The 21,421-nt window shown below is 48.7% G+C and overlaps 1 protein-coding gene across 4 annotated transcripts in view; it reads left to right on the top strand.

The window, feature by feature from the left end:
* The first annotated feature begins 567 nt into the window (after positions 1-567).
* Positions 568-21,421, top strand: part of Ppp6r1 (protein phosphatase 6 regulatory subunit 1) — a 31,835-nt gene continuing 10,981 nt past the window's right edge. For 2 of the 4 annotated variants that reach the window (XM_021166168.3, XM_085842409.1), the window contains exons 1-6: positions 568-662; positions 16,616-16,848; positions 20,007-20,193; positions 20,278-20,415; positions 20,498-20,563; positions 21,308-21,420. In XM_021166168.3, coding sequence (XP_021021827.1) covers positions 588-662; positions 16,616-16,848; positions 20,007-20,193; positions 20,278-20,415; positions 20,498-20,563; positions 21,308-21,420 — 812 coding nt within the window. In that variant the 5' untranslated portion in view covers positions 568-587. Of the gene's footprint in view, positions 663-938; positions 1,491-2,272; positions 2,409-16,615; positions 16,849-20,006; positions 20,194-20,277; positions 20,416-20,497; positions 20,564-21,307; position 21,421 lie in introns of those variants that run through there. The other 2 variants (XM_021166170.2, XM_021166169.3) reach the window with 2 other exon arrangements.

The raw sequence follows: 21,421 nt of genomic DNA on the forward strand, positions 1-21,421 counted from the left end.
CGGGAGCAGAGCTAGTATTCACTTTATAATATGAAGGTGCTCTCTTACACAGAACTCAGTTGATACAAGATCGAACAAAAATTATAAGCAGCACAGCCCAGGAGAGACAAGACGGAAGAAAAATTACTGACAGGTGTTAATCCGTGAGAGCAAGTCCATTAAAGCCATTTGAGAAGGGGTGGAGGAAAATATCTAGATTCCTCAAAGTCAAGATAATGACAGAAGTGAAATGTCCCCGAAATATAAAGTCCTAATCTGCTGTTTTAAAAAAGGAAAACTAAAGTTTCTTACATGCATTTATCTAGTCCTTACAGCTGACCTCTAAAATGGGCACGAAGGAGCAGGGGGTGAAAGTTGCGGTAAACCGAGGCTCAGCGCTAGAAAAGGCCCTTTAGTGACTGAATCCCGGCGTTAAGGGGTTCCTCCCGGTTGTTACAAGAGGAGGCTTTGTGCAGCAACTGGCAACAGTAGACGCCGCTTGGGCAAATGCCTGAGTAGGAGGTCAGCCAGAAAACCTCGGCAGAGGCGTCCCGGAAGAACCCGGCTGAACAAAAGCAACCAGCTTCGCGTGAGGACGAAAAGTCGGAATGAATTTCTTAGGAGTTGACTCGAGTCAAAGAAATATGGTTGGAGGAGTCGGAATAACAATCGGATTTCCGAAGGTAGCTTTCAGGGCGAAAGATCCTAGAACCGAATATTCAGCGGATTTTGGAATGTAGTCACAGAAAACGGGGTTCTGGATGCAGCAGCGCCTGCGCACTGGGCCCTCTAGGTTTATTCAGGGAGAGACCATTGGCAACCGTGGGCACGGATAGCCGCGGAGTTCCGGAGTGGGCGGGTTCTGGGCGCCAGCGCTCACTGCGCACGCGCCTCGCCAGGCCGAACTAGCGGCCTCTCGCGCACCTGCGCACGGAGAGCGACCACGAGAGGGCGGAGCCTGCCTTCTTGCGTCCTCCCGCGCTCGGGGCATTGTGGGACAGTGGCGGAGGTAGCCCTGCGTCGGAGGCCTTAAGGTGGACGGCTGGGCCTGGGAGACCCAGCCGCTTCGGGTGACAGTAAAGCCGAGGGGACGGGCGTCGGCTCTCGGTGCAATTCTGCACCCGTCCGGCTGCGGAGGCTTCTTTTTCCTGTCCCGCGGGTGCCGGCGTGTCAGTGTGTGTAACCCGCGGCGACTTCCCCCATCGCCCCTGCTTCGGAGGCGCCTGCGCCGGCCTCGCGTCGGCCACGGAGCTCTGCGGTGGAACGAGCGCGCCTACTTTCTCGCGACGCCCCGAACTCGTCGACGCTCGGTGGTGAGGCAGGGGATTCCCTGTGACTGGAGGGCGCTTGCGCGGGTTCGCGAGCTCCGGCCCGGGCGCCTGCGCGAGCCCACCGGCGCCGCCCCCGCCCCTCTTAGCCGGCCCCTAGACAGGGCCGGAGCCGCCGGCGGCGGGGCGGCAGGGGCGCCCCGATGAGCCCCGAGTGCGAGGAGCCGCCGCCCCCCCGCGCAGGTGAGCCCCGCAGCTGCGTTCCCGGGCGTGCGCCTTCAGTTCCCGAGTTTTTTCTTCAAATCCCCCTGAGCGCCCCTGAGTCTCTTAGTATCCTCCCTTTCACACCCTAAGTCTTTTAGCCACTTGTCAGTATCGTCAAGTCTATTTCCTGTCGCCGGGCCTGTGTCTACTTCGCTGTCATTCCCAGCCCGTCTTCCTCGTCTACTGGGGACCCTCTCTAAGTCTCTTAGGCTCTTCTCCCCGCAGCCCCCAACCCCCATCTCTTCCCACTGGGATCTACATCACCTCCACCTATCATTCTGACTCAGCTCTCTTGGGACTCGGGCCCACTCCCCTGTCCCCCCTGTCGTAGTCTTCCTCCTCTAGGGTGCCTTTCTCTTTCCTTCCTCTTGCCTGCTCTTTTGTGCTCACCCCTGTGCCTACCTACCCTTTTCACTCTCACCAGCCTTCGTGGACTCTTGACCTTTCTGTTTCTCACCCTCTGGTCAGGAAGGCAAGGTTAAACAGGTTTTTTCCTTCGCCTTGGCTGTGGCTGTCCTGTCCCTTTTTGTCCCTAGCTTCCTGTGGTGAGGAGGCACTTTGGAACCACTGTTTGGTGCGCTACTGGGTATACTGTGAGATGAGGCCCGTTGAGCGCAGGGCCTGGTTGCTGGGTCCAGGAGGGAGTGGTCAGTGGAAGTCCCTGGTACTTTTATCTACTCAGGGAGCCAAAGGCAGAGCTGGACAGTCACAATTGCTGTGTGTTGTGATGGTGGTAACCCAGGGTGCTGTGGCAGCAGGCCGCAGAGTGGGAGAGACTGGTGAGACCGGCCGGATGGGTGGCTTTTCTGTCGAGGAAGGCTGAGTGGGAGTTAACAGATGGAGAGTGGGAAGAAGAGCTTTCCAGGTGGAAGAAACACCACGTGCAAATATGTGAAGGTGGGAACACTGAAGGAGCCAGGATGGAGTGGGTTGAAGTGTTAGAGGGCAAGGGTGGAATGGCTTGGCTGGGGCTGTTGTCCAGGGCCTTAAGTGACCTGGTTGGTAGTCCTTTTCCCCCTCTCTTCGGTGGTGGTACTAGGGCTCAACTCCAAGTTTTCCTGCCCCCGAGCAAGCATTCTACCACCGCCTGAGCCTCTCCTATTGCTTCTAAACTATGAGACAGTATCTTGCAAATTTTTTTAGGCTTGCTTTGAACTCTGCAGAGCTGGTGGGATATTGACTCACAATGGTCTTATCTCAGTTTTCTAAGTACCTGGGATTACATGTTTATGTTGCCAGGCCCAGGTAGTTACGGTCTTGACCACTCCTTATATGCTGAGGCAGTTGTTGCTTTACCTGGAGGCGAGATGCTTCTGGGAAGGAAGCTGCACTGTATGTCAAATGTGGCACTGGGTTGCGGGTTGTAAAACTGCCACAGAGTTGCTTCCATCTTAAAGGAGAAGTTCTGTCAGAGCCAAGGCCAGTGTTGCAGGGACTGGATTGCTTCAGCCACACAGTATGAGTCGTTTCTATGTGCATTCTGCACACCTAATGTGGACACTTCACATGAGAGCACTTATTGTGTTCTGCCACATGCACTTGGAGTTATCTTGTGCTCTTTAAAATGTTTCTCCTGTGGGTTTTTTGTTATTTATTTTCCTGGTAACCTTTGCCTAATGCAAATCATTTTGCCCAAATTCAGTGACTACTCTAGTTTTAGGGTTGGTATAATGAGCCAAGAGTTTTTGTGAGTTAGACCTAGTCTGAGACCCGGTGCTTGCCTTTCCTAGTGGTGAGTCCTTGGAAAAGTTAGGCAAGTGTCAGTACCTGTTTCTCCTCTGTAAGTGGGCTAATAGGAGGGCTGTCTGTGTAAAGTGGTTCAGGATATTGAGTGCAATGTTTGTAGATGCCTATCAGAATGCAAGGCACACAGCAAGTATATCGAGTCAGTATCTCTTAGGATTATCATCTGATTTTTTTTTTTTTTTTTTTTTTTGGTTTTTCGAGACAGGGTTTCTCTGTGTAGCCCTGGCTGTCCTGGAACTCACTCTGTAGACCAGGCTGGCCTTGAACTCAGAAATCCGCCTGCCTCTGCCTCCCGAGTGCTGGGATTAAAGGCGTGAGCCACCACGCCCGGCCTGATTTTTGATAATATATCCCAGTAGTTCTCATTGGGTATGGTATGTCCTCTAGGAGACATTTGGCAATGCTTGGAGACCCTATGGTTGTCAAAACTGTAGGAGTAGAGAAAGTATGCTTCCCACGTTTATTGTGTGTATATCCCACCCAGGGATGCTCTTGATTGTTTTCTAATACACAGAGCAGCCACTCACCACAAATAGCTATGTAGTCTCAACTTCTATTGATGCCAGTAGAGAAACACTGCTACTCTGCTATTTTGCTTAAGTATCTTGTGTGCTTTGAGCTTCTATGTGGTGTAGGAGCTGTTGTGTTTTTTCTTTTACATTCATCCTCTTTGGTTGTTTGCTTTTGTTGGGTCATGTGGCATCTTTTTTTTTTTTTTTTTCCATTGAAGGAAAACAGTCTTGTTTCCCGCCCCTCTTTTCTACTTTGGGATCTCTGGCCAAGTGACCTTCAGAGATCACTTTCTCTTCTCTGGCTTCTGTTTCCATTAATCCAACAAGTACTTTTACTTTTATTCTGAACCGGAGTCTCATCTGTTTCAAACCATCTTCCCTCAGACTCACTTTGTAGCCAAGGATGACTTTAACTTCTGATCCTCCTGCCTCTACTTCCCAAGTGTTGGGATGGCAGTGGTGGCTCACTGTTGGGATTTGAACTGAGGAGTTTTGTGCATTCCAGACAAACAAACTACATCCCAAGCCCCCCAAAACACTTGGTTTTGGATCTGGCAGTATGTTAGATCTTAGGTGGCATCTCTAGAAAGTTACAGATGCCTGGACAGGCCTACCTTTTCCTCACAGCTGAGGTTTGTATGCTCTCATAGAGCTTTGGAAGGAGGCTTGCCAGAGAAGGCTTCTGGGAGGAAGTGGTGTCAGAGTAGAGGTCTGAAGTCTCAGGAGGAGGTAGACAGACTCAGAGCTTGTAGGGCAGGTAGAAGGCACAGCCCCCATCCTGAGCGTAGTCAGTTGAGGTTCAACTGTTGAATTCTTCTGCCATTAAACTTGCTGCAAAAGACAGGTAAGTGGTCTAGCTGCTGTGGTAAGAGTTATTGCCCAGTACTGGCTTAGTGGGAATACATCCATACCAGACCATGGTTTTCCCTTTGCACATCAGTTTTATGAATTCTCCAGGAAGGGCTTCATTACAGAGATTTCTCAGATGAGGACACTGAGGCTCAATGCAATTAGAGAGATTTGGAGAGATAAAATTCCAACCCTGGTCAGGAACAGTGGTATATGCCTATAATAAACAGGCAGAAGGAATACTTGAGCTCTGGAGTTTGAGGCTGTCTGGACACACACATAGAGACTTAAACTTAGGTCTTTGGACATTTAGTTTAGTTTAGTCTTAAGATAGGATCTTGCTTTATAGCCCCAACTAGATCAACTTTCCAAGTTCTGGCCCATTAATCCAGGTTTCCTTTCTGTTCTTCTAGGGGCTATTTCACATCTGTTCAGTAAGCTATTCCTTTTTCCTTTTAAATTTGTGGCCACTCCAGGAGATGAGTCCTGAGTATAAACCATCATGTTTTCATGTTCCATGTTCATGGCCAAGTGTCCTTAGGCTGTTTTCTGATTATTCCTCCTTTGGGGTTGGGCCAGAGTTCCTATTTCCCTTAGAATGGTCCTAGGATCTGAGGGGGTTGCCCCCCTCCCCCCCCCCCCCCCCCGTTATCTCACTCGGGCCTTTCCTAAGCCATGGGAAAGTTCCAGCTCATTTTTCCATGTGACCAGGTCCTTCTAGCGATGGTTCCTTCTCCAAATGGTTGTCCCCCTGTGCTTGCTTTGCCAGGGTGGTGGTGTGCTCTGAAGGCCACACTGTGTGTCCTGCTCAAGATGGTTAGGTTGCTGTTACTGTCTCTTTATCCCTGGTATTAAGTGTCCCAAACCCCTTTTCCAGATTTGGCCAGGAGTTGGCTGTGGCATTAAAAAACAGAGGCATGATCCACCCAGCCTTTTAAGGAGCTAGCCTGCCTGCTGCTGGTCTGTCTCCTTTCCTTCCCTTGAGCAGCCAGCCAGCCTGAGGGGCTGTCCTGATGCTAGAGCCTTTGAGCAGTCAGGTCTTGGAACCCTCTCACCCTCCAAAGGTCTCTTTGCCTTTGTCTCCCATTTCTACGTGGTTAGGGCAAGTATGGAAGGATTGGCAGTTAAAGAACCTGTCCGTGGGCTTCCTAGCACGCAGAATGTTTGGAGTTACAGCTGGGGCTGTAGCAACAGTGGGGAAAGAATGGGGACCACAGTGAAGTCTTATCTGGGCCAAGGAAGGAGACAGTATAGAGACTGGCAGGTTCCTGAGAGGAACAGCTGGTGTCAGAGATCTTAGAACAGTACAGCAAAACAAGAAGCCAGAGCTACTGATGTTAAAACTGGCAGGAGAGGTAGAGCGACTTTCGTTTCTAATGGCTTCCTTTCTCATTTATAATTCCCCCTTCCTTCCGTTAGCAGCCAGTCTTGGTTTTCAAACCGTCTCAAAACCAGTGGTTGTCACTTCCGTTTTCTTGAAGCTGCTGAAAGCTATACGGGGTGGGGGTGGCGGGGTGTATAGTGCTAAGTATCTGAATGATCTGAGGAAAGTGCTTAAGTCACTTGGGCAAATGCTGAGAGTTCCTGCTTTTCTGTTTTTAGTGCTGCCACCCTTTGTGTCTCCTGTTCCTGCTTGAAAGTGTCTGAGCGTAGTCTCAAGACAGCTTGTACAAGGAGTTTTGCCCTACTACATCAGTGCCTGCCTTTGGTCAGCATTCCTCCTGGTTTTCCGGACTCAAGTAGAGGCTATCACACATCATACAAACCTCATTAGCTCAAGCCCTGTTCCAGCGGCTTCCAGCTAGGTTCCCTGGAAGCCAGTTTGGGGAGAGAAGGCCAACATAATCACTGAGAAAGGTGGTCAGGTTGGAGTAGGGATGGAGGGTTTTAAGAGGCTATGACCTGTGCTTTCTAACCAGGTGTCTTAGAAGGAAGTGAGAGTGTGTCAGAAGACCGGGGCATATCACATGGATTCTGATTCTGTTTCTTGGTAGTTGTGTGTTTCTCTTCCTTTGGACCCTTTTTTAAAAATAGGATTCTCTTGTCAAATGGAACTGACAATTATTTTTTTCTTTCTGTCTTGCTATAAAGACAAAATACTGAAAGGCTAGGACCTGGGATTGTCCACAGATGATGGCTTGGTCTTGCCCCTAACCTGTCTCCCACTGTAAAAGGAGGCTTTTTTTCTTCTCCAAACAGCTCTACTTTATCACATTTATTTAGTGGTGTGGTGGTGGTGGTGTGTGTGTGTGTACATGTGTGTACTTGTAAGACTCAGTTTTCTCCTTCCACATTTGGGTCCCCAGGGCTTGAATCCCAGTTGTCAGGCTTTGCAGCAAAGTGCCTTTTCCTGTTTAGCTGTCTCACCAACCCTGAGCCCCACTTTGTTGAAACGGGAAGTGTGTTAGTAGCACACAGGAGTGAAACTGTCCACCTGCCTCAGCATGGCATTCTGCTGACAACCTTGAGAAGGCTTTAACTACACTCAGTGAAGCTCTTCCTTCCGTGCTTCCTGCTTGGGTATCTTCTTGAGTCCACCTCGTCCTCTAGCATCTGGGCTTCCCTGCCAACTCTCAAACTGCATACATGGCCACTACTGTGCATTCTCAGTTCTTCGAGCCTGCTAGCTGGTCTTTTTGGTCCTTTCTGCAACCACGCCTGGCTCAGGAGTTGACCCTCAGCTGTAAGATAGGCAGCCCGTAGTGAAGGTTGTGTTGCAGGCCTATGTGGGCGCAGAGTGCTCTTGTGGAAGGCCTCTGCCTCATGCCCAGATTGTAGCTAGGACTATTTACAGGATGTGGATGGCCACAATGGCACTTTTCAGTGTGACTATGCATTGTTAAGGCACCTCAAATCATATACCCTGCCTCTGCCATCTTCTCACCATGCAGACTTGACAAGGAGGGCTTTCTTATCTCAAGAATGTTGGTAATGAGGGATGCGGAAAGGGGAAGCTGCTTAAGTTCTCACAGGAGAGCTAACTGCTCTCAGGCCAGCGGTCTGGCCTCAATATGCTGGTCCTGGCAGGTTTTGTTTCTTCATTAACGATTTTGCTGGTATTTATTTGCCCTCCAGTTTATCCATTTAAAGAACGCAAGTCAGTGGGTCTGAGTGCATCCACAACTTTGTGTAGCATCACCACAGTCAATTTTATTTCATATTATTCTCTTTTCTCTCACAGTTTTTGAACTTTGTTTTGAGACAGGGTCTTAGGTAACAGCGGTTAGAGTTGAACTCAGTATGTAGTCAAAATTGACTCTAAGCATCTAGATCCTTTTGCCTCAACCTCTCAAGTGCTCTGATTTTAGGTATACACCACTGTGCCCAGCTTAGTTTTAAAATAACAGCAAACATTACCTCAAAAGGAAACTGTCCCCGTAAGCATTGACTACAAATTCTTCTACATCCTTGAAACTTGTAATGAATCTCCTTTCTGTCACTGGATATTTGTCTGTTCTAGAAACTTGGTATTATCAGAATTTTTCGTCCTGGTTTCCTTCCCTTGCCTTCGGCAGCCTCCCGACCTGTCTTCTTACCGCCATGTGGACAGCCTCCTGGGTAGAGAAGGCTCCATGTTCACCAAACTGAACATTTTGTTACTTCACACCACGTGGCCTTCAGCAGGAAGTCAGTGAGTCATGATTGACGTGGCGGTTGTCCCTTGAGATTATTCTCATCCCAGGTAGACGCAGATCAGGAAACCTGCCTGCCTCACCCCTCCTTTCTGTCAGTGTCCTTCCGGGCTGGTCCCCTTCCTTTGTCATGACTTTGTCATGTCCTTTGACTTGTGAGATTGCCATTAAGTGAGGTAGGAAGTAGAAAAGGGGTCTGCACAGCAGGGCTCTTATGAAGCCCGGGTTTCTTCACCCACTCCACATCTGTGATAACACGCTCAGCACCTGCATTGACCCTGGAACTAGCCTGTCCCCACCCAGCCTGCCCTGAGTGACCTTGTGCCTCCTCCTCACTGGACTTCCTCCCTTTGGCCTTGATTGAAGGGTGCCAAGGTGTGGGAGTGATTTTTTTCCTTATCTTGTATCAATTCTTAACTGGCAGTCCCCTGCCTCAGAGACTGGAGCCTCGTGACAGCATGGTTTGGCAGTGTGTGTCTTTGGTGATATTTGTGATCATTTACAGCTGCAGTGTGAGACTGTGTTAGGTGCTGTCCTGTGTACTACAGTGTGAGACTGTGTTAGGTGCTGTCCTGTGTACTACAGTGTGAGACTGTTAGGTGCTGTACTGTGTACTACAGTGTGAGACTGTGTTAGGTTCTGTACTGTGTACTACAGTGTGAGACTGTGTTAGGTGCTGTCGGGTGTACTACATTGTGAGACTGTGTTAGGTGCTGTCCTGTGTACTACAGTGTGAGACTGTGTTAGATGCTATCCTGTGTACTACAGTGTGAGACTGTGTTAGGTGCTGTCCTGTGTACTACAGTGTGAGACTGTGTTAGATGCTATCCTGTGTAGTACAGTGTGAGACTGTGTTAGATGCTATCCTGTGTACTACAGTGTGAGACTGTGTTAGGTGCTGTCCTGTGTACTACAGTGTGAGACTGTGTTAGGTGCTGTACTGTGTAGTACAGTGTGAGACTGTGTTAGGTGCTGTCCTGTGTACTACAGTGTGAGACTGTGTTAGGTGCTGTCCTGTGTACTACAGTGTGAGACTGTGTTAGGTGCTGTCCTGTGTAGTACAGTGTGAGACTGTGTTAGGTGCTGTCCTGTGTAGTACAGTGTGAGACTGTGTTAGGTGCTGTCCTGTGTAGTACAGTGTGAGACTGTGTTAGATGCTATCCTGTGTACTACAGTGTGAGACTGTGTTAGGTGCTGTCCTGTGTACTACAGTGTGAGACTGTGTTAGGTGCTGTCCTGTGTACTACAGTGTGAGACTGTGTTAGATGCTATCCTGTGTACTACAGTGTGAGACTGTGTTAGGTGCTGTCCTGTGTAGTACAGTGTGAGACTGTGTTAGGTGCTGTCCTGTGTAGTACAGTGTGAGACTGTGTTAGGTGCTGTCCTGTGTAGTACAGTGTGAGACTGTGTTAGATGCTATCCTGTGTACTACAGTGTGAGACTGTGTTAGGTGCTGTCCTGTGTAGTACAGTGTGAGACTGTGTTAGGTGCTGTCCTGTGTACTACAGTGTGAGACTGTGTTAGGTGCTGTCCTGTGTTCTACAGTGTGAGACTGTGTTAGGTGCTGTCCTGTGTACTACAGTGTGAGACTGTGTTAGATGCTATCCTGTGTACTACAGTGTGAGACTGTGTTAGGTGCTGTCCTGTGTACTACAGTGTGAGACTGTGTTAGGTGCTGTCCTGTGTAGTACAGTGTGAGACTGTGTTAGGTGCTGTCCTGTGTACTACAGTGTGAGACTGTTAGGTGCTGTCCTGTGTACTACAGTGTGAGACTGTGTTAGGTGCTGTCCTGTGTACTACAGTGTGAGACTGTGTTAGGTGCTACCCTGTGTACTACAGTGTGAGACTGTGTTAGGTGCTGTCCTGTGTACTACAGTGTGAGACTGTGTTAGGTGCTGTCCTGTGTACTACAGTGTGAGACTGTGTTAGGTGCTGTCCTGTGTAGTACAGTGTGAGACTGTGTTAGATGCTATCCTGTGTACTACAGTGTGAGACTGTGTTAGGTGCTGTCCTGTGTAGTACAGTGTGAGACTGTGTTAGGTGCTGTCCTGTGTACTACAGTGTGAGACTGTGTTAGGTGCTGTCCTGTGTACTACAGTGTGAGACTGTGTTAGGTGCTGTCCTGTGTACTACAGTGTGAGACTGTGTTAGATGCTACCCTGTGTTCTACAGTGTGAGACTGTGTTAGGTGCTGTCCTTTGTACTACAGTGTGAGACTGTGTTAGGTGCTGTCCTGTGTACTACAGTGTGAGACTGTGTTAGGTGCTGTCCTGTGTACTACAGTGTGAGACTGTGTTAGGTGCTGTCCTGTGTTCTACAGTGTGAGACTGTGTTAGGTGCTGTCCTGTGTACTACAGTGTGAGACTGTGTTAGGTGCTGTCCTGTGTTCTACAGTGTGAGACTGTGTTAGGTGCTGTCCTGTGTACTACAGTGTGAGACTGTGTTAGGTGCTGTCCTGTGTACTACAGTGTGAGACTGTGTTAGGTGCTGTCCTGTGTACTACAGTGTGAGACTGTGTTAGGTGCTGTCCTGTGTACTACAGTGTGAGACTGTGTTAGGTGCTGTCCTGTGTACTACAGTGTGAGACTGTGTTAGGTGCTGTCCTGTGTTCTACAGTGTGAGACTGTGTTAGGTGCTGTCCTGTGTACTACAGTGTGAGACTGTGTTAGGTGCTGTCCTGTGTTCTACAGTGTGAGACTGTGTTAGGTGCTGTCCTGTGTACTACAGTGTGAGACTGTGTTAGGTGCTGTCCTGTGTAGTACAGTGTGAGACTGTGTTAGGTGCTGTCCTGTGTAGTACAGTGTGAGACTGTGTTAGGTGCTGTCCTGTGTACTACAGTGTGAGACTGTGTTAGGTGCTGTCCTGTGTTCTACAGTGTGAGACTGTTAGGTGCTGTCCTGTGTACTACAGTGTGAGACTGTGTTAGGTGCTGTCCTGTGTAGTACAGTGTGAGACTGTGTTAGGTGCTGTCCTGTGTACTACAGTGTGAGACTGTGTTAGATGCTATCCTGTGTAGTACAGTGTGAGACTGTGTTAGATGCTATCCTGTGTACTACAGTGTGAGACTGTGTTAGGTGCTGTCCTGTGTACTACAGTGTGAGACTGTGTTAGGTGCTGTACTGTGTAGTACAGTGTGAGACTGTGTTAGGTGCTGTCCTGTGTACTACAGTGTGAGACTGTGTTAGGTGCTGTCCTGTGTACTACAGTGTGAGACTGTGTTAGGTGCTGTCCTGTGTAGTACAGTGTGAGACTGTGTTAGGTGCTGTCCTGTGTAGTACAGTGTGAGACTGTGTTAGGTGCTGTCCTGTGTAGTACAGTGTGAGACTGTGTTAGATGCTATCCTGTGTACTACAGTGTGAGACTGTGTTAGGTGCTGTCCTGTGTACTACAGTGTGAGACTGTGTTAGGTGCTGTCCTGTGTACTACAGTGTGAGACTGTGTTAGATGCTATCCTGTGTACTACAGTGTGAGACTGTGTTAGGTGCTGTCCTGTGTAGTACAGTGTGAGACTGTGTTAGGTGCTGTCCTGTGTAGTACAGTGTGAGACTGTGTTAGGTGCTGTCCTGTGTAGTACAGTGTGAGACTGTGTTAGATGCTATCCTGTGTACTACAGTGTGAGACTGTGTTAGGTGCTGTCCTGTGTAGTACAGTGTGAGACTGTGTTAGGTGCTGTCCTGTGTACTACAGTGTGAGACTGTGTTAGGTGCTGTCCTGTGTTCTACAGTGTGAGACTGTGTTAGGTGCTGTCCTGTGTACTACAGTGTGAGACTGTGTTAGATGCTATCCTGTGTACTACAGTGTGAGACTGTGTTAGGTGCTGTCCTGTGTACTACAGTGTGAGACTGTGTTAGGTGCTGTCCTGTGTAGTACAGTGTGAGACTGTGTTAGGTGCTGTCCTGTGTACTACAGTGTGAGACTGTTAGGTGCTGTCCTGTGTACTACAGTGTGAGACTGTGTTAGGTGCTGTCCTGTGTACTACAGTGTGAGACTGTGTTAGGTGCTACCCTGTGTACTACAGTGTGAGACTGTGTTAGGTGCTGTCCTGTGTACTACAGTGTGAGACTGTGTTAGGTGCTGTCCTGTGTACTACAGTGTGAGACTGTGTTAGGTGCTGTCCTGTGTAGTACAGTGTGAGACTGTGTTAGATGCTATCCTGTGTACTACAGTGTGAGACTGTGTTAGGTGCTGTCCTGTGTAGTACAGTGTGAGACTGTGTTAGGTGCTGTCCTGTGTACTACAGTGTGAGACTGTGTTAGGTGCTGTCCTGTGTACTACAGTGTGAGACTGTGTTAGGTGCTGTCCTGTGTACTACAGTGTGAGACTGTGTTAGATGCTACCCTGTGTTCTACAGTGTGAGACTGTGTTAGGTGCTGTCCTTTGTACTACAGTGTGAGACTGTGTTAGGTGCTGTCCTGTGTACTACAGTGTGAGACTGTGTTAGGTGCTGTCCTGTGTACTACAGTGTGAGACTGTGTTAGGTGCTGTCCTGTGTTCTACAGTGTGAGACTGTGTTAGGTGCTGTCCTGTGTACTACAGTGTGAGACTGTGTTAGGTGCTGTCCTGTGTTCTACAGTGTGAGACTGTGTTAGGTGCTGTCCTGTGTACTACAGTGTGAGACTGTGTTAGGTGCTGTCCTGTGTACTACAGTGTGAGACTGTGTTAGGTGCTGTCCTGTGTACTACAGTGTGAGACTGTGTTAGGTGCTGTCCTGTGTACTACAGTGTGAGACTGTGTTAGGTGCTGTCCTGTGTACTACAGTGTGAGACTGTGTTAGGTGCTGTCCTGTGTTCTACAGTGTGAGACTGTGTTAGGTGCTGTCCTGTGTACTACAGTGTGAGACTGTGTTAGGTGCTGTCCTGTGTTCTACAGTGTGAGACTGTGTTAGGTGCTGTCCTGTGTACTACAGTGTGAGACTGTGTTAGGTGCTGTCCTGTGTAGTACAGTGTGAGACTGTGTTAGGTGCTGTCCTGTGTAGTACAGTGTGAGACTGTGTTAGGTGCTGTCCTGTGTACTACAGTGTGAGACTGTGTTAGGTGCTGTCCTGTGTTCTACAGTGTGAGACTGTTAGGTGCTGTCCTGTGTACTACAGTGTGAGGCTGTGTTAGGTGCTGTCCTGTGTAGTACAGTGTGAGACTGTGTTAGGTGCTGTCCTGTGTAGTACAGTGTGAGACTGTGTTAGGTGCTGTCCTGTGTAGTACAGTGTGAGACTGTGTTAGGTGCTGTCCTGTGTAGTACAGTGTGAGACTGTGTTAGGTGCTGTCCTGTGTAGTACAGTGTGAGACTGTGTTAGGTGCTGTCCTGTGTAGTACAGTGTGAGACTGTGTTAGATGCTATCCTGTGTACTACAGTGTGAGACTGTGTTAGGTGCTGTCCTGTGTACTACAGTGTGAGACTGTGTTAGGTGCTGTCCTGTGTACTACAGTGTGAGACTGTGTTAGGTGCTGTCCTGTGTAGTACAGTGTGAGACTGTGTTAGGTGCTGTCCTGTGTTCTACAGTGTGAGACTGTGTTAGGTGCTACCCTGTGTAGTACAGTGTGAGACTGTGTTAGGTGCTGTACTGTGTAGTACAGTGTGAGACTGTGTTAGGTGCTACCCTGTGTAGTACAGTGTGAGACTGTGTTAGATGCTATCCTGTGTAGTACAGTGTGAGACTGTGTTAGGTGCTGTACTGTGTAGTACAGTGTGAGACTGTGTTAGGTGCTGTCCTGTGTAGTACAGTGTGAGACTGTGTTAGGTGCTGTCCTGTGTTCTACAGTGTGAGACTGTGTTAGGTGCTACCCTGTGTACTACAGTGTGAGACTGTGTTAGGTGCTGTCCTGTGTTCTACAGTGTGAGACTGTGTTAGGTGCTACTCTGTGTATTACAGTGTGAGACTGTGTTAGGTGCTGTCCTGTGTAGTACAGTGTGAGACTGTGTTAGGTGCTGTCCTGTGTACTACAGTGTGAGACTGTGTTAGGTGCTGTACTGTGTACTACAGTGTGAGACTGTGTTAGGTGCTGTCCTGTGTAGTACAGTGTGAGACTGTGTTAGGTGCTGTCCTGTGTAGTACAGTGTGAGACTGTGTTAGGTGCTGTCCTGTGTAGTACAGTGTGAGACTGTGTTAGGTGCTGTCCTGTGTACTACAGTGTGAGACTGTGTTAGGTGCTGTCCTGTGTACTACAGTGTGAGACTGTGTTAGGTGCTGTCCTGTGTACTACAGTGTGAGACTGTGTTAGGTGCTGTCCTGTGTACTACAGTGTGAGACTGTGTTAGGTGCTGTCCTGTGTACTACAGTGTGAGACTGTGTTAGGTGCTGTACTGTGTACTACAGTGTGAGACTGTGTTAGGTGCTGTCCTGTGTACTACAGTGTGAGACTGTGTTAGGTGCTACCCTGTGTACTCTTAGTAGCATAGGAAGATTAAACATTTCTTTTTCTTTTTTCTTAGATTTTTATGTTTTATATGTATGGCTGTTTGGTATTTATGTACATATGTGCACCACATATGTGCCTGCAGAGTTCAGAAGAGTGCATTTGGTCTTCAGGAACTGGAGTCACAATTGTGAACTGCCATGTGGGTGCTCGGAATTGAATCTAAGCCTTCTGGAAGAGCAAGTGCTCTAAACCACTAAGTCATCTCCTGCCCCTGGAGTCTTTATAGTTAGAATAAGTGTATTGTTATTGTGTGGTAATCTTTCTGGATAGCACTAAGTGAGCTCTGTACAGCTCAGAGTAAGAGGACAAAAGCAGGGCTGGGGGGCTGCCTGGTTCAGCCAAGATGATTGGTAAAGCCCCTGTGCAAGGAGAACGAGAATGGGAAGACCCTGAAGAATGAGCAGAAATTAGCTGTTTGGACAGAATCACTGAGGTAGACCAAAGCTTAGCATGTTTTAGAAACAGAACAAAGAGCAGTGTGTCTAGGATGTGTGAGGAATATAGCATGAAGAAGGTTGAAAAAGTAGAATAGGTTTCCAGGTGGTGCTTGAGGGCAGCTCGAGTCCACTGGGGTTGACTATCTCTTCAGCAAGCTCTAACTAGCTGGCTGGCTGTGGTGGAGGAAGTCTCTCTAGGACTAGACTCAGGTTGTGAATCAGAGGGTCTTGGGAAATAAGAGATCTGTGCAAGGGGGAACCATATAGGCAGAGAGGGTCTGATGTCTGTGTGCCAAGTTTGTAGGCTCTCCTGGCTGGCTCTACTTTGTCTTCGCTTCATCAAGTGTGGCCTGGAGTAGCAGTGACTTCTGCCTTTGGTGGTTGTCAGGCTATCAGGAGACAAGTGAAGAGTAGAACTTGTGGTCAGGCCTTAATTGTAGCAAGAGGTCCACAGATACTATCCTTGGGCCAGATGGCCTCTGAGGGCCTGGGAAGCCTCAGGGTTCAGTTTACTGGGGTTCAGTTCTTCCCATCCTGTGTGATGTCAGCTTCCATAGTTGTGGACCCAGGCATGTTGTTGAGTAAGTTGCTGGTACACAGGTTGGGTCTGTTGACAATCTCTTTTAGACTTAGATTTTTGTAAAATGGAGCTTTGTTGTTGCCTTGAGAGGAGCAAGGCCTAGTGCAGGTCAGGGACTCAGGATAGTGCAGTCACCTGGTTAGTACCCAGGGTATTCTGGTCTTACCTAGCTACTAGAGTCAGGGCTTGATAGCTCACTTTGTTCTCATGCTGAACTGAACATGTTTACCATCATGTGTTTTCTTTGGGTCCTGCTTAGTGGCTGTCCTGTTCTCGGAGCCCCCACCCCAGGTTTTCCTCTTCTCTGTCCCAGGCCTGGGCGTGGGGTGATGAGTATGGTTGGGCTCTGTTTGTGTGTGTGGTGTCCAGGCAACAGCCACAGCCTCGAGATGAGCATACTTCCTCTCTCCCGGCTGCCACCACCCCACACCTCACCAGAGACCTTGGGTGATTTGCTAGCATGGGCAGCAGCTGTGCACTAGAGGTCATGGAAGTATTTGAATTTGTTCAGCAAATAAAATGAATCTGAAGCTAGAAGTTCAAATGGTATCCTTGCCCAGATAAAGGAGAGTGGAGTGGACACAGGCTCATGGGATGGGCCAAGGTCACTGCATGCCACTTAGCTTTTCCTTGTAGGCCCTGGATGGTGCACACTGAGAACTTCACCAGGCCTTAAGCTGAGAGTGATACAGTGACTTTTTATACTACAGGGGGGGCAGCTTGGAGGCTGAGATGGTGGGTTCTGGGTTCCTTAGCAGGGCTGAATACTGTTCACAGTCTATGTGCTATACCTGTGGAGCCCCTGTGCAGGGCAGACTTGTGAGGAATCTGTGTCGGGCCTAGAAGGGGTGTTTGTGCTTGGTCACTGTGACAGTGCCTCATTCAGCAGGGGTTGCTAGATGTGTGTGACAAGTTGATTATGCCCATGCTTGCAGGGCGCCATGTTTTGGAAGTTTGATCTGCACACAAGCTCTCACCTGGACACACTGCTGGAGAAGGAGGACCTGAGCCTACCTGAGCTGCTGGATGAGGAGGATGTGCTGCAGGAGTGTAAGGTTGTCAATCGGAAGCTCCTAGACTTCCTGCTACAGCCGTCCCACCTGCAGGCCATGGTGGCCTGGGTTACCCAGGAGCCCCCAGCCAGTGGTGAGGAGCGGCTACGCTACAAGTGAGTCCTTCTCTCACCTCTACTCAGTAACTGAACTTGGGGGACTAGGAAGTAAGGCAGGGAGGGAGGGCCAAGCCCTTTAAAGGATCACAGCTGACCTAGTGAAGACTCTTCATGGTTCAGTTCTTTTAAAAATTGTGTATGATAAGGTTCTCTAGATAGACCAAATATAAGGCCTTGGGATAAGTCCCACTTGCCCTTCAAACCTCAACAGGGAGCCGCATTTTCTCGCTTTCATTTTATTGTTAGCCTTTTTTCTAGTTTGTTCTCAGTTTTTGCTTTTGTTTTTGTTCAGTTTGGGTTTTTTTTTTTTTTTTTTCTTCAGACAGGATTTCTCTGTCTTGCCTTGGCTATCCTAGAACTTGCTGTAGGCTAGCCTTGAATTCACAGAGGTCTGCCTCCTAAGTGCTTGGTTTAAAGGCTTGTGCACATTTTGTTGTTTTCTAGATAGGTTCTCATATAGCTCAGGCTGACCTTGAACTGGCTGTGTTAAGTATCCTGATCTTCCTGTTCCCTTCCAAGTGCTGAGATTGTAGCATGCATTCACCATGCCTGACTCCTTCCTTGTGTGTGTGTGTGTGTGTTTGTTTTCAGACACAAATTGGAAGAGTCAGTCTCTCCAGTTTCTCTTTTCACCATATAAGTATATAAGTTCTGGTGCTTGAATTCAGGCTTGGCCTTGACCTGCTGAGCCATCTCCCTGTCCTTCCACCTTATGTTTTGAGACCAGGTCTTCTAAGTCTGAAGTTAGCCAGTTCAGCTGCACTGGCCCAAGGAAGCTCCAGAAATCGTCCTGTCCCTGCCTCCCTAGCTCTGGCGTTAGACACAGGCCATCACAGTCAGCATGTACACTGGTGCTGGGGATCGAAACCCAGTTTAGAGTTCTGTACTCAGTTTTGACAACAGTCCTATGTGCACCTGTGTAAGCCTCTGTGTACTGCATACCTATAGGCTTCCAAGGAGCCCAGGGGATATGGAGTTACAGGCTGGGAGCCATCTGATGTTGGTGCTGGTGACTAAGCCTGGGTCCCCTGCAAGTTTTAAATGTGCTTAACTGCTGGCCTTCTCACTAGTCACCGCCCTTATGTTTTTAATCAGTTAAGATTGTTGTCAGGATGATGTGGAGTTGAACATAGTTTATAAGAAGTAGTTGAGAGTGACCCCAAGTATATGTCGCTGGTTTCCCAACTGGAATGGTGACATGGACAGAGCATACCTGCTACCTGCTCAGTCCCTGTTGAAAGAAGGCTTTCTGTTTTTACCTTATACTCCTTTGCATATGTGCAGACATTTAATTAACTGTATAGGCAACATCCTGACCACATCCATCACCACACATTCTTTCTGTTCCCTTCATAACACGGTACCTCCTTTTTAACCCATGCTTAACGTTGGCAGCTACTAGTCTGTTCCCCTCTTGCCTAGTTTTATCATTGGATTTTTTTCAAAATAATTTTCTGGAGATTTTAACCCCTTGAGAAAAAGTGGCTGTTTTTTCTTTTCATTAAGAGTAGCAAGATCCTGCCAAGACTGGCTTCGGCTCACGGCATTCCTGATCCACCTACTGTTGTGGGGCTGCCTGTGGGGCTTCCATGTAGTCTACAGCCAGCCCCTGACTGTCTTATTTTCATATAAGGACTTTTTTATTTTTTATTATTTATTTCTCTTTTGGATTTTGAGCTTTAAGAGTGCAGTATCTGCTTCTGTCTGACCATTCTTGGTCCCTAACATAGTACATGAAGGCTCTTTATGGGGAGGAAGCATATGCCACCTGCATGGGGCATAGGGTGTAGCACCAAATGGTGAGGCAGGACCAGGCAAACAGGACACTGTTGGGCTCCCAGCAGTTGTTGCCATCTTGCTGTTCTTCCTCAGGTGCAGGTCCTTCCCTGGGTTTACATCCCTATCCCCTGTGTCTCCTGTTCACTGTGCTGTTCCCTGCCTTCTTGTTTTCCCATCCTGGAAACCTTGAGCCACACAGATAATGATGGTTGCTCCTCAGTCTTCCTGTTACAGTGGGGACTCAGTAAAGCAGTGTTGGCTGTAGAGTCACGGCCTGTTTGGTCTTGCTGCCTCTGATAGCACTTGTGGAGGACAGAGTGAGTCTGTCATTTGCCAGCTTGTCCCACCGGATGTCTTCTCTGCTCTTCCCTTTCTACCCATCAACCCTCACTAACCTGCACCCAATGGACTGTGATCTAGACTCGGCATAGAGAGCTGACAGTAAAGCAGCCTTGCTGGCTCTGGGCGTCTCTGCCCTGATTAAGGAGTCTGTTTTCTAGGTGTTGGGGGCCCTTGGCACAGGCCTCAAGGTTTTGGGCTAGACTTGGAATAGCTGTGGTCTCCTAGGGCCTTAGGTGATGTCCTGAGTAGTGAAGCTTCTGGAATGTTAAGTACCCAAGGGTGTTTGAGGACAGGAGCAAAGGTTGGAGGGTTAGAAAGATAATGTCAGGGCTAGGATGCTGAGGAGAGGCCTGAGCTGGATGGAGCAGCATGTGGGACTGGGCATGGCATTAGAGGAGATAGGAGTTAGTGATGGGAGGGAGCAGGAAATGTTTGAGTTTTAGGACTGAGTTCAAGTCAGATGTCATTTTGTGGTGGTGGGAGCCCCAGTGGGTTTTTTGTTTGTTTTGAGACAGGGTTTCTCAATGTAGCCCTGACTGTCCTGGAACTCACTATATAGACCAGGCTAGCATTGAACTCACAAAGAACCTCTACCTTTGCCTCCTGAATGCTGGGATAAAAGGTGTGGGATGCCAGGCCTGGCTGTTTTTTATTTTTCAAATATATTTTTTGTGTACGGTGTTTGGCTGCATACTAGCAGATGGGTATGATGAGTACTTGCTCCTGATGGAGGCCAGAAAAGGATGATGGATCCCCTGGGACTGGAGTTGCAGTTGCTTGTGAGCCACCTTGTAAGAGCTATGCATCAAATCCAGGTCCTCTGCAAGAACAACAAGTGCCGTTAGTCAATTGTGGCCTCTCAGTGGGTTCTTAGGAAGCCTGAGGAGGGCTCAGAAATTGAATGGGGGTTTTATTTCTCTTTGGTTTCCCTTCCTGGACGCAGGAACCCCTGAGCCTAATGCTGGATGTGGGGAATGAAGGCAGTGCTTCCACTTTCTCTCTGCACTCAAACCTACCTTGTACTCACTTCCTAGGTACCCTAGTGTAGCCTGTGAAATCCTGACCTCTGATGTGCCCCAGATCAACGATGCCCTGGGTGCAGATGAGTCCCTCCTGAACCGACTCTATGGCTTCCTGCAGAGTGGTGACAGCCTCAACCCGCTGCTTGCTAGCTTTTTCAGCAAAGTCATGGGCATTCTTATCAATCGCAAGACAGACCAGGTGCCTACTGACTCTCAACATGTGGGGGAGGAGTTGGGGGGGGGGTGTCAGGACCCTATGCTATGACACAGCCTGTGCCCCCAGCTTGTGTCCTTCCTGCGCAAGAAAGATGACTTTGTGGACCTGTTGCTGCGGCACATTGGTACCTCAGCCATCATGGATCTCCTGCTGCGTCTGCTTACTTGTGTGGAGCGGCCTCAGCTGCGGCAGGATGTCTTCAATGTGAGGAGCTTACTCAGGAAGTGCTCGGTGGAGTGGGACGGGCTGGCATTTGCTTTAGGAACTTACTGTTTTCTTCTGTCAGTGGCTCAACGAAGAGAAGATTGTCCAGCGGCTAATTGAGCAGATTCACCCATCAAAAGATGACAATGTGAGTGCTGGCTGACATCTCCAAACCTCCTCCTCTTCAGATTATGTTCTACAGTCCTTTTATGCTTTAAAAGATGGGGAGGGGAGCTGACAGTATGGCTCAGGTTTTAGAGTGCTTTCTTGGGATTCATGAAGCCCTGGGACCACATAGACCAGGCATAGTGAGTGGCTCACACCTATAATCTCAGTTCTCTGGAACTTGAGGCAGCGAGTGCGAAGTTAAGTATCCTCCTTTGCTTCTTAGCAAAGGCTAAGCTACACGATAGCCTGGGTTACATGAAACTCTTGTACTGTAGCATGGCTCAATGCCTTATCCTTTTCATGGCTGAATAGCAACTATCCCAGTGTGGGTGGGCTGAGCTTTGCTTTTGCTTTCTTTTTTTTTTTTTTTTTTTTTTTCGAGACAGGGTTTCTCTGTGTAGCCCTGGCTGTCCTGGAACTCATTCTGTAGTCCAGGCTGGCCTTGAACTCAGAAATCTGCCTGCCTCTGCCTCCCTAGTGCTGGGATTAAAGGCGTGTGCCACTACTGCCCAGCTTGCTTTTGCTTTCTATTCAGCAGTTGTTGAGTGTGTGATTGAGCGGTATTGCATGTGCATACATGAATGTCTCTTTTCTTGAGGTTTTGGGTACGAGCTTTCTCATTATAGTGTGTATCCTGTGTCCGTGTGACTACTATTTGTCTGTCTGGAAGAGGCTGGGAGCAGATGGTTAACTTGTGCATACTCACTTGTTTCTGCTTCCCCAGCAACATTCCAATGCATCTCAGTCCCTGTGTGACATCATCCGCCTAAGCCGCGAGCAGATGATCCAAGGCCAGGACAGCCCGGAGCCAGACCAGCTGTTGGCCACCTTGGAGAAG

This window comes from Mus caroli, unplaced genomic scaffold (genome assembly GCF_978045245.1).
Source record: "Mus caroli unplaced genomic scaffold, Mus_caroli_1 scaffold_8, whole genome shotgun sequence".
Lineage (NCBI taxonomy): Eukaryota > Metazoa > Chordata > Mammalia > Rodentia > Muridae > Mus > Mus caroli.